Source organism: Crotalus tigris, unplaced genomic scaffold (assembly GCF_016545835.1).
Source record: "Crotalus tigris isolate CLP2741 ecotype Arizona unplaced genomic scaffold, ASM1654583v1 scf7180000024437.13266115, whole genome shotgun sequence".
NCBI lineage: Eukaryota > Metazoa > Chordata > Lepidosauria > Squamata > Viperidae > Crotalus > Crotalus tigris.
This window is the reverse complement of record NW_024100606.1, coordinates 6,536,555-6,549,980: the sequence shown is the minus strand read 5'-3', so window position 1 is coordinate 6,549,980 and position 13,426 is coordinate 6,536,555. Positions and strand designations below refer to the sequence as shown.

General features: G+C 35.4%; 1 protein-coding gene across 2 annotated transcripts in view; it reads right to left on the bottom strand.

Annotated features, from left to right (window-relative positions):
• The window catches only part of IMMT (inner membrane mitochondrial protein), a 43,870-nt gene that overhangs the window by 8,115 nt on the left and 22,329 nt on the right, over positions 1 to 13,426 (bottom strand). For both annotated transcript variants that reach the window (XM_039331304.1, XM_039331305.1), the window contains 6 exons: positions 11,649 to 11,753; positions 10,989 to 11,125; positions 9,891 to 9,994; positions 8,457 to 8,592; positions 7,117 to 7,246; positions 2,342 to 2,565 (listed from right to left, as the gene is read on the bottom strand). In XM_039331304.1, coding sequence (XP_039187238.1) covers positions 2,342 to 2,565; positions 7,117 to 7,246; positions 8,457 to 8,592; positions 9,891 to 9,994; positions 10,989 to 11,125; positions 11,649 to 11,753 — 836 coding nt within the window. The remainder of the gene's footprint in view (positions 1 to 2,341; positions 2,566 to 7,116; positions 7,247 to 8,456; positions 8,593 to 9,890; positions 9,995 to 10,988; positions 11,126 to 11,648; positions 11,754 to 13,426) is intronic.

Genomic DNA, 13,426 nt, shown 5'->3' with positions numbered 1-13,426 from the left:
TGGTGTTGTCTGCAAATTTGATGATTTACTCTTCTATTCTCATCTAGATTATTTATGAAGATATTGAAAAATACTGGGCCTAAAACAGAACCTTGGGGTGCCCCACTGCTTACTTCTCTCCATGTAGTAGTTCCATTAAGGGCTACATGTTGAGTGTAATTTGTTAACAGTTAAAAATCATCTGGTGATGATGCTGTCTATCCCACATTTTTCTAACTGTCCAAAAAGTAGGTTGTGGTTTACTTTAATGCCTTTCTGAAATCCAAGTATACTACGTACGTTTACAGCATTTTGTTGGTCCACTAATTTAGTCATATTGCATTACAATCTGGTTTGGAAGCATCACTGCTTCAGACAGGAAGGCAGTGCAGAGTGGTGAGGATGGCTGAAAAGATCATTGGCAATTCCCTCCCTTCCATCCAGGACATAGCATATAAGCGTTGCTCGAGCAGGGTCCGCAAGATTATCTGGGACACCACACATCTTCTTCATGACCTGTTTTCCTTGTTCCCTTCTGGGAGGAGGCTCTGTGGTATCCAAAGCAGAACATCCAGATTCAGTCACAGTTTTGTTCCATACAGTGTTAACCTCCTTCCGTTATGTATTCAAGATGTACAGTGATTAATATTTATGTTACTTATATGTAACGGTGTAGGTCTATACATATGTTGTATGTTTAATTATGTGTTGTGTATGTTTACACTTTGAGAGCAACTAAATTTCATTTTTAATGCGTGCCACTGTGCCCAGTCAAAAATGACAATAGATTCATTATCTATCTGTCTGTCTGTCTGTCTGTCTATCTATCTATCTATCTATCTATCTATCTATCTATCTATCTATCTATCTATCTATCTATCTATCTATCTAGTTACTTTGTCAAAGAATGAAATAAAATTTCTTTGACATAATCTGTTTTGACATGTGGGTTTCTGGTTATAACTTTGCTTGCTTCTACATGTTCGCAGATCTGTTTTTTAATTATCTTTTCCAGGATCCTGAAAATGTCAGGCTGATTGGTCTGTAGTTTCCTAGATCTGTTGTTTTTCCTTTTTTGAAGATGGGAACCACATCATCTTTTTTCCAGTACTCTAGTAGTTCCCCGTTGCTCCAAGATCTTTGAAAGATATGGTTCAATGGTTCCAAGATCATGTCTGCCAGCTTCATCAGAACTCTGGAATCAGGTCCTGGTGATTTGAACTAACCTAGGGTGGATAGGTGTTCTCTTACAATTTTTTTTTTTTTTTTTTTTTTGCTTATTTCAATTTGTATTCCTATTCTGTCTTTTACAGTTCTGTTTTGGTAGGTTGGGCTAATTTTTTCTTTTTGCATGAAGACAGATGCAAAGAAGGAATTAAGCAGCTCTGCTTTCTCTCTGCTGCCCATCACTTTCTTGCCATTGTCTCCCATTAGTAGTAGTATTATATACATAAAAATATGAAAACTCAGCTGCCAGTTCTTTACCTGGTATTGACCTTCGTATGCAATCAGTTCTTCCTAAGAACCTAGGATGTAGTAATATATTGATGTACTATATGTGTAAATTCAAGCAGTGTGGCCTTTTGTAATTAACAGATGAAATTTTTGTCATCATCATTATTCTCTCTCCATGAAAATTTGTGATATCATTTAATGGTGACTGCTGCTTGAAAAATGATCTATGTAAGAAGCTAAGGTTTATGAAAACAAAATGATTACTTGAAATATAAACTAAGGTTTTAACTACATATATAATCCAATTCTTCACACATGTTTAGGATGACAAGCCACTGAATTAAGAGCATAAAAGCTTCTAAGAGGAAATTAACTTCCTTGATTCTGTCAGTCTTGTAGGAGTTAATTCCGACAAGATCTCCCAATTCTAGAAGGTCAAACATAATGCAAAGGAAACTTCTATGGCTGCTGTCTACCTGCTTTTGAATGTGTTTGACAAGTTTTGTACTAACTTTTTATTCTTGAGAAATCATACAACTCTTTTCTTTTGAATAATTGCCTCATGGGAATGGAGCTACACTTCTTTTCTGAGCGATTTGTAACACAGTGTTTATCTCAGGTTTGTCAAACATTACTCCAGTTAATCCCACTAAAGCACTGATTTGGCAATACACACTAGAAGCTGGACTTTGTGGTAAGGATACATTCCAGATAATGTAAACACTGTAGTCTATATGAAAATCTGTTCTCAAAGCTATCATAACCAAACCACCATTGTCTTGAGGTCTACTTTAATGTAGTATTATTAAGCAAATGAACACTAAATAAGAATCCTTGCCCCAATTGCTGGCCAATACTGCACAGATAACTTAAAAGTATGTTAGAAAATTAAATACTCATTAGTTACCTTCTTCTCCAGTTCAATTTGGATTTCATTCTTATGACGTTCCAATGCCTTTGCTACTGCTGACTCAAAAGCTTTTTTTTCTTCCAATTTTTGCTTTTCCAGAGCTGTCTTAATATGTTGTTGCTCTCGGACTTTCATATCTACCAGCTCCTTATTCAGTTGGTCTATACGGCGGTGAGCATGAGCAATGAGAGAGTTCAAGTCATCTGTTGTCAGCCGGTCAGCTGGAGAAGACAGATGTTTAGACAGATAAAAATTGTTAAATCTTCACATATTACTTAACTGCATAAACAAAGTGAGATTATTTCAACTTTTCTCAACCTAATGCCTCCAAACAATTCAAGCTTCAGTTCCCAATCCTTCCTAGCCGACATGGCCGACATGTAATTGAGACCTGATATCCAATATTACTAGGAAGAAGCAAGAAAAGGCTGATTCAAAATTCTATATATTTCTTTCATTTATCAGAACCAAATATTGCAAACTACTTGAGGAATTTTTTTTGTAGCAAGAAGCAGTATAGAAATACAAAACAACACAAAATAATTGTTCTATGTTTTCATGTATTCTGAAAATGAAAGTATTAGTGAAATCTATTCATTTACTCTATGAGCCGAGGTGGCGCAGCAGTTAGAGTGCAGTACTGCAGGCCACTTTAACTGACTGTGTTCAGCAGGTCAGCGGTTCAAATCTCACCGGCTCAAGGTTGACTCAGTCTTCCATCCTTCCGGCGTAGGTAAAATGAGGACCCAGATTGTTGGGGGCAATGTAAATATATATATACATTGCTTACTGGTGTACACCGCTTAGAGAGTGCTTGCACTTAAAGCGGTATATAAGTCTCATAAATAAATAAAATAAATAAATAAATTTAAAAAGACTTTAGGGTAGAAAGAACAAGTACAGTGCTTTTGCAACAGTAAATAAAGTGTTTATCAAATGAACCTTTTCTCATTTGAGTGCCCCAGTTAGAGATAGGAAGAGGAATTGATTTATGCCATTTCTTAAACATTCAGAATCCTGAGAGACTACACATGAAATAAGAGAGAAAATACTCATTGGACTCAAATTCTTTTACACAGAGATCTTTACAGTAGGGATAATCTAACAATTGTAGCACCATTAAAAAAATAACACAGTAAAATAAAAAAATTAATATCACTGAGTAATTTTATTGATTTGATTAAACCAAGAAAAAAAAATTTTTTTAAGTAATAATCTACATTCAACAAGTTTTGTGTCACCCTGTTTAGATCAGTTGTTCAAAGAAGCTTTGTCTATGTTCAGCTCAATAAAGGAACCACTAATAGTTATTTTTAAATTTCAGTGTGATCTACTATCAAGAATTATATTTTTAAAAGTTATTAAGTCAAAAACCATTTGATGATTTGTTTTTTAAAAATGCATTTAACATTTTAGATTTTAATGTTTGGTTTTAATTTGTTTTTGTTTTAATGTGTAGATAGATAGATAGATAGATAGATAGATAGATAGATAGATAGATAGATAGATAGATAGATAGATAGACAGACAGATAGGATAGATAATAGATAGATTTTTATGACTAAGCTGCCCAGAGGTATCCTATGGTAAGATGGGTGACCAATAAATCAAGCAAACAAACAGACATTCTTAACATAGACAATACACAAAACAATCTTTAAATGTAAAGAAAAAAACCAAAGCAAAAAGATTACTTTCTTACAAATCCATACAAATTATTTATATGTACATAAACATTCACATCTAAACTTTATAAAATAATAATTTGTAAGACCATGATTCCCACCTTAGACACAGAATAAGCTAGATCAGAGATCACCAACCTTTGTCGGTTGGCAGACCGGAGGAAAAGGGAGGAGGCAGCAATTTACATGCATGCATGCGTACGGGGCCGCAAACATGCACACGTCGCTAACGGGGCAGGGCTAGCTCCCGCGTGATATTAGCTCCACCTCGTTCTTGCAGCGAAAAAAGTTTGGTAGTGACAAAAGTGAATCTTAGGAATAGATATTAATAAAAAGAAAAGAAGTAAAAGAAACTAGAGTGAAATAAGTCGACTGCATAAAGAGAATGTATGATTCATATAGAAGCAAAGAACACCTATTACTTCCTCCAAAAAAATGTAAAATAAGTAGATGTGGAAACAGTTGGGAACATAGTGAAAATAACAACATTACAAGTACCACAGAAGCGTGTGGAAATACACTAATAGAATATATGAGAAAGGATTCTTGATGAAGGGAAAGAAAAAAGAAAGAAGAGCAGACAAGAAAAAAACGCATTTAAGAGAATGACTGCTGCAATTGCAACAAATAAGGATGGCAAAATATACAATATGTATAGGGTCAAAAAATGGCAACCAAAATGCATGCACAAAATGAATAAAATATCTGATATAATCTGATCAATATCTGATAAATAATCTGATACTGAACAAGTAATCGGGAATTAAGAGAAGGATATATATCGTTGTATTGATGGAATAAATATTCAAGGAATTCTTGTGGGATATTCATATATTTGGAGTCCTGAATGAAAACATATATGACTTTTGTGTGCAAGCAGTATGGCTTGCCTGCCTGAGAATCCAAAGAAGTGCAGTAAATGTCAAATACATTGCATGATGCAACAAGGAGAATGAACCTGAAATATAAATGCATTGAAAACCAAGGTAGCTGAATCTACCAGGGAACTGGAATGAATAATTTCAGATTACATGTAAGTGGCAAAAAAGAAGGCAGGTAGGAAAATTTGTGCAGGTAATAGAAGGCTTAGTATAGTATAGATAAGAAAAATCTGGACAAATGTTAAATGTACAAATTTGTATTCTACATGTGGTTTGTTAGAAAAACAAGTATTTGTTGAAAGAATTGAAAATACTTCTGCCCACCTTGTTATATGGAAATGAGAAAGAAAGGCATCTCAGCATGAAACAAAATTGAATGGAAAGAAAATGAGTGAAGATTAAGGAAGTTAAAAGGAAGTGACATGTTAAGAATGAACAGGGAAATTATGAGGATGGAATATAAAATCAATTAGTAAAAAAGAAGTAGACATAATTAGTCACAGAGGCAGACTAGATAAAGAACAACATGCAAAATAAGGATGGATAAGTTGAAAGAAAAGAGAAAAATGAGAAAGTACTGCGACATAGTTAACAAAATCTTCAAAAAAAGAGGTTAGAAATTTAAAGAATAAAAGGTATTACATTAATCATTATATGCATATGATGAAAGAATATGATTGATATTTGTGTAAACTATAAGTACTTGTTATTTCCTTTTCTTTTATCTCTGATCTTTAATTTCTTTTGCTTACTACTTTTTCTGGGTTTGCATAACAATGTTTCTCTCAAATACAATATCACAGATATGGATTTACTGTATGTCAGCCATTTAGTACTGGAGGATTTGGTACTGAGGAACTTACATCTAACTGCTGTTTTAGTGAACTACTTTGTATTATTTATTTAATTTATACATGCTGTTTTAGTGAACTATTTTGTATTATTTATTTAATTTATAAAATTAATTTAAATTAAAAAAAATTTCCTCATCCAAAGCTAAACTACAACAAGTATATCTTTATTGATTTGTTTCAGTGAACTTATATTTACTTATGGCTGAACTATTTACTTTACTGTTAATAATTTAACATTATCTGCTTTAAAAATCCAATTTAATATATGGTAAAGAATGTCTTCAGCAATAATAGCTTATTATTAGGAGTTTTTGTTCCTTAAAATAGCTCAATAGCTGATTTAAAAGGCAGACAGGTTAAACAGCAGAACAATAGAAAATACACTAGATCAGTGATGGCAAACCTTTTGAGATCGAGTGCCCAAAACCCGCCCCCACCCTGCCTCCTCTGCCCCCGCTCCACCACCACCCCGCCCCCCCGCCCTGCCTACCCACAGGGCCACCCACCACCTCCATGGCCTACTGCAGATTGTCCAGGCGGCCCAGCACTACCATGGCAGCCACACCCTCCACCTGTGCCCCACAGCATCATCTGCATGCGATGGGGCATAAGGGCGGAGTCTTATTCCCACTGCCCGGCTGCCATGTCCTTGGCTGCGCTCCTCTGCATGGCCGCACCCCGGGACGACTCTCCTCCAGGGGAGTTGCTGGTGAGGTGGGGCTGCAGAGAGAGGTGGGACTGGGACAACGGCGAGTGTGCCCACAGAGAGGGCTCTAAGTGCCCCTTCTGGCACGCATGCCATAGGTTCTCCATCACTGCACTAGATGGTGTCACATTCAATCTGACATTCTTAGAACTTTAAAAGATATTAGGTAGTAAGTAGGAATTACCTCTGTCTAACTCATAGAACTGCTGTCTGTCATACATGAAGGTCTCCTATACAACTAACTTTGAATAAATGTCATTCTTAAAAGAACCATGTGCCAGCAGGTGGTTTTAATTTAACTGATAAACTTGCACATTGTTTTTTCTATATTTTAGTTTTTCAGATAAATATTGGAGGAGTATGAGTTTGTTTGTTTATTAAATGCAAATTTACACCTTCTCAAATTTAAGATACATTGTATTTAGATATGGCAGACTATTTTATTGATGATGGAAAGAAAAATATACCCATATGAAGCCCAAATGAAAATATCCAAAATTAAGAGTGCACAGAATTAAGTAAGCATCAATTTAAGGAGTTAACAAGGGGAAAGTGTCAATCAAACTAAATCAGTGCTAAAAATCAAGTATTTAAATGGAGATGATGGTTATGACATCAGCTATTTATATATTTTGATCTTACTTACTTAGCCCCTTCCAACCAGTCTGAATGTCAGGAGTAACACTATCCAGCTCTCTCTGAAATTCTTCTCTTGCTTTGGTTACAAGATCATGGTACTGTGTTACTATTTTAGCCTCTGACTGTGCTGCTTGTACCTACAGAATAAAAAGAAAAAGGCGTAAAATCTCAAGCAGGTGTTCAGTCAGTAATTTTATAAACAATGCCTAGATAGAAACATGCAGGAATAGGAATATCCAGTTAACAAAACAGTTAAGCAATGATTCCATGGCAAAAGCTTATCAATTACTTCAGTCCTTTGTGATTATATTCAAAACTTCTTCTGCATTATTATTCCAGCTGAATATTGGAGTTGAGGTGAATCACGTGTCTTTTGGAAGCACATACATTTAGCCCCGCCCAATAAGCTTGTCAGCTTGTTTGAGAACAGCGTGAGGCCACTCTCTTTTTTACAGGGGGGGGAGGGAGAGAGAGAAACAGAAGGGAAGCGCAAGTGCCTCTTTCTGTCTCTGTCTCTCTCTGCAAATGGCGGAGGAGGCTGGGAGCCGCAGGAGAAGACTCAAAGAGCCACATGCGGCTTTGGAGCTGTAGGTTGCCAACCCATGACCTAAGGCATAGTAGTCTAGTTGCCCATTCCAGGACCACAGAGAATATGAAGAAAAAAGCCAGATTCACTATCAATATTTGTGGTTCTCAGAAGGGTAATGAATGTTTTTTCCCCCACTACTGGTATATCTTAGCTTCCAACTGATGGAACCAAGTAGAAGTTCCAAAGAACAAATATGAAAGATTCAATACCTGCCCAGGTAAAACATGAACATCCATTCTCTGTAGTTATGTGAACTTCTGATGAGTTCTATGTGCATAGAAACTACCATGTGTCCACACAGGCAATCACTCAAATAGCACCAGTTATAGTTAAGGAACTTGACTTTTTTGCTTTTGAAGAAGCAGCAATCTTTCACATGTTCTCAGTTCTTGTCCTAGGTTCTCATTCTCTATTCTCTGACTATTTTAAAGGATAATTTTAAAATTCCTCGTTAGAAATATACAAAATAGAGATGAGATACTGATAGCATAGAAAAATTCAGTCAACAGTAATTATCCAACAATTCACAAAAATGAAAGAAAATATTTGAAAAAAGGATACTGAAATTAGTACATATTTCATGTATTTCTCAGCTAAATATTACTTTATTTATTAGATGTACTGTAGTCTATTATGGGGAAATATATCAACTTATTTCTAAGATATCAAAAAATAAATAGATTTTTAGTATTAAAAGTTCACTGAAATATCCATAACATCAGTGAAAATCTATAAAACCCAATTTTGTATGAGTTTACCTTTTTGACCACATTGTCCAGATCAGTGATCATGCGATGGAGTTTCTCTTCTGTGTCCTGTATGTGAGGCTTGACTCCAGGTATACGAGATTTCTTGGCACTATCAATCACACCTTTCATTTTCTCTATTTCTTCTCTAAATGAAACCAGAATCCATCAAATATACCAGCATTCATTGTTTGTTCAAACAAAAAAAAGTGATGAAAATCAAATCTGTCACTGCTATGTGCATTGTTTATAAAGCAGGAGTTATCTTCTTTAGATAGGCACAATTTCACACAATATTATAGGTGCTAAGATGTAAAAAAATGTTTAATAAAATGAAGATTACAGACATTTACATATTTACATCATCTCTTCCAGCCTCTGGAAAGTCCTTAAAAAAATTTTTCCCAACAAATCCCAAGAAGAGAAAGCCTGTGAGATCTTTAGAATGTTGCCAATTTCCCTGAAATCTTGTTTTTTTATTTCTAATTGTTACTTATAGTTGTTTTTGTTTGCTTTTAACTGTTTTTGTTGTACACTGCTCAGAGTCGCATGAGGGTGTGATGAGAGAGCATATAAATTTATTTCAATAAATAAATAAATGTTTTAAGGCTGAACAAAATGTCTATTCTAAAATGGGAACAAAGATCTTGCCAAATAAGGTAGTATGAACTTTTAATAAAATGAAATAATTCCTTTTTAATGAACTCGTTGAGCAATATTGACAGGCAGTTCTCAGACCACTCTTTCAGTGACCGTTTGATGTTATGGTGGTTCTAAATATATAATGTGCTTACAACTGGTCTTTAAAAGACCAGCTGTCCATATACCTGTGGTCACATGATTGTGATCTGGGTGCTTGTGCCCTTGTGACAGCTGCAGCATCCCACAGTCATGTAATTGCCATTTGTGATCCCCTCTGATTGCTACCTATGAGTAAAGTCAAGAGGGAAGCCAATAGGAAAGGCTGTAAGTCACTTCAGCAAATCTCCCCAACCCAGCAGCAGGCATACTTAGCCTGTGGCCAATGCTTGTGTTATATCTCACCAGTCACTGTGCACCCTTCACAACCCAGCAGCAGTCATTCCTGGCCTGCAGTCATTCCTTGCAGCATCTTGCCAATCACTGGTCACACCTGATCCAATAGCACCCATTTACCTACCTATTTGCATTGCCTCAGATTTGCAAATTCCTGATGGTTTCCCCATGGACTTTGCTTTTTGAAAACCAGCAGGAAATTATAAGGAGGCCCTCGTCTATCCTCACTTAATGATGGTAAGAGACTACTAACATAGTTGTCATTAAGGAATGCAATCAAGTGACATCTTGCTGCATTGTTTAGTGACAGAAATTCCAGTCCCAATAACTAACACAAAAACTCTACAATTGTTGTTTTTATAGTACAAATATTTTTAAAATCTTTTTTAATATTAAAACTGGAAAACTCACTTGGCCTTTAATAGAATATCTGCAGCTTCATCCACAGTTTTTCTACGATCCTTCAACGCTTCTTCCAAAATTCGCCACTGAGCTGCCTTTTTCTCACTTGGAATCTAGCAAGATATTCAAGATACCCAATCATTTCATTATACATTATTATTATCATCATTATTTTTATTATTCATTATACACAAATTCCTTGTGTAACCAATCATACTTGACCAATAAAGTATTTTATCCTATCCTAACATATCAGTGGCACAGATTAGCCAAACTTTTGTAGATGTTTTCTCCTACGTTTTAGTAGGAGTATAAATGCACTAGCTAAGTTCGAAAAAGTGGCTTTCATTCAGCAATGTGATATATATGTTTGCAAAATCAAAACGTATCTTGGCTTCTTTCAAATCAGACAGTCCCCAATCAACAGATTTGCACTGTCTTGGTTCAAAATATATCTTCAGAGCACACCACTGAAAAAAATGCATTAGAGTACTTTGATACTGAACATCTAGTCCTGCTGAATGAAAAAAGTACATCAATTTCCCAGGCACAATTGGGACCAGAATTGCTAAGCAAGGTGGTTGTTAAATGAATTGTTTCTATTTTTAAATTTTTGTAACAGCTGTTAAAAGAATCACTCAGGTTGTTAAGTAAAACCAACCTCCCCATCAACTGGTTTGTCAGAAACCAATTAGGAAGGTTGCAAATGATGATTACATGAGCCTGTGATGCTGCAGCAGTCATAAATAATGCTGGTTGCCAAAACCCCAAATTTAGATCATGTGACCATAATGATGCTGCAAATGTCATACACAATGACCAGTCACAATTTACTTTTTTCAGTGCTACTTTCACTTTGAATAGTCAGTTAATGAATTATTGTTAAGTACAAACCTATCTCTATTAACTTTTCATCTCTCGAATAGAAAACACCCTTTCTATTGTTGGTAAGTGAGGACTACTGTACTGTTGAATAACTTACATCCCACCTCTCTATTGGTTTTGATCTTAGAGATGCATGCCACGTTTAGCAACTTTTCCTTAGCAATTAAAAACTGAACAAAACTTACAAAATTTTAACATATAATAAAGATAAAGCATGTGCACCTCAGAGTTATCCATAGCTTCTTTCAATTTCTGAGCATGAAGATTGACTGCCTGCACAGCAGCTTCCTGGAGAGTAACTGCTTGCAAAGTGATACGAGCAGTGCTATTCAAAGCGCTTTCCAAGGATGCTGCAAGTACTAGAAAGGGAAAGGTGAAAACCTGTGATACATTTTATTGATCATTAAGCTTACATGATTAACTTATAGTTAATTTCATCAAATGCAGAACTGGCAGTATGGTTAACTATTTGCAGACAAGTCCAGAAATCAGATTTAAATACTTAAAGTTGGCTGTCTATCCATTCTGACTTATGCTGAAGCACTTAAAAGTTCCAGATTCACTTATCTTGGCTTTGTATTTATGGGGTATTTCTACATAGTATTTATGAGGTACTTCTACACCATTGCCATGGTTCCAAACTATATTTTGGCACATAACTTTGCCACCTCACAAGAAGCAATAAGAATTAAATCAAATAAAATATATATTAAAATAGACCATAAATCTATTTTTAATCAGAATATCTTTAAATGCTGTAAAATGGATATGAACCACCTAATTAATTATATTTTCAAAAGGTAAAATGTTTCTTTTAGAGCTACTGAAATTAAAATCATGTTTTTGGAATTGTATAAAAGCCACATTATCTGCCCAACATACTTTTAATTCTATCTTGTTCTTCTTTCTCTTGTTGTGCTAGACGAGCTGCAACCTCTTCAGGTGATCTTTCTTTTACAACAGCATCACCATGACGATGTTCTTTACCTAGATATAGATATTTTTAAGCACAATACTGAAAAGAAAAGCAAGACTAAGCGAAACTTATTTTTAAGATAGTGACTTCTTTGTTAGATTTCTATAATGAACTATGTGCTTGAAAAGCATTTTGCAGGTATATTAAATGTCCTCCTAATACCTTGTCTTAAACCAAATAGCAATGAGGGTTTGATGACTGAATTATGCCTTCAGTTATTCTAATGGCATTAACATACACATTAGACATAAATCTTGAAATTATAGTGTGAACAACAGAGATCTGCATTTCTGCTCACCCTGAAAACAGTATGAAGATACACTGCAGTTTTTTACACTACTCTGGATCTGGGGAGACAACAGTAAAATCTATGCACTGACACTGAGTTTTGGAGAGTTCAGTATAAGTATGGAAAATTTTCCACTTCTTCTAACACCTAAGTAAAGAAAGAAACAGTAATTGCTTTTTTGTGCGTTCTTCTAGTTGTAAAATAAAATTTAGGCCTGTGTTTTCATAGTACGAATTGAAGTATCTTAATCAGTTGGTCAGTTTGATCAGCTAGTATCAAAATGAAACTCTGCTTGTACCTTCAATTCCAAAATTGAGAACACAGAGCATAATCTGAAATTGGAGATTATGATTGCCTGAGGGGAAAGCCTTACAAAATATAAAATGTATTTAAGAAAACATATTAAAAACAGATAACAAAAAAAAAAGCAAAATCCTGATAACCACAAATTTTAGTTTACTATGAAAGACAGTTAGTAGCAGTGGACCACAATAACTTTTATGAACACTACCATAATCCGTAAATGTATTCCTCTTTGGAACTTTAGACTAAAAAAATTGGTAAGGCCAGAGGAAACCAATGAAATAACTTCAGGGAAAGATCCTACCTACATACCATCGGCAATGGAACAATTGTTTATCTAGATAAAATAGTAAACAGTATTCTTTCTTATTGGTAATGAAACTGATTTTCTTATCATCTAATTTCAAAGAGGACATTCATTAAGTTAAGAAAATACACATTCAGGACATAGGGGGAGAAATATACAAAGTAATTGTATTTCATGATGATATCTAAATACTGTGACAGATTTACTGAATTGTTACAAAATTACACAGAAGAATTTCTTTCTCAATAAGATTTCACTAAAGAGAGATTTAAGAATAGTAACAAAAGCAGTAAGTACAGTGAAATTGAATATTCTGAGGTTTTTGCGGGTATTTGTATGTAGGTCTTTGGTTGTTCGGGTTTTCTCCCGCGTAAAATTGGAAGTGTCTTGGCGACGTTTCGACGAAGTCCCATTCGTCATCTTCAGGCTGGTGTTTTCAGCTTCGTGCTTTGAGCAGCAATGTGTGGTCTTGGCTGTTTCTTCCTTTTAACTGCCAGTGGAGGTATGAACTGATTGGGTGGGAGCTTGGCTGTGTTCTGATTGGGTGGAGGTGTGTTCTGAATGGTTAGGGGCTTGGCTGTGCTCTGATTGGCTGGGGGAGTGTTCTGTTTGGTTGTGCTCAGGTTAGTCTGAGTTGCAGAGGGGTTTAAGATTTTGGGCTGCCTTGCTATTTTTTGGCTTCGCGTTCGTGGTCGTGCCTCCTCTTCATGGAGAGTGTCAGTTTGCTTCATGTATGGATTGGAGGGGTTTAAAGTGGCTAATGATGCAGCTGTGGTCTGGCTTCT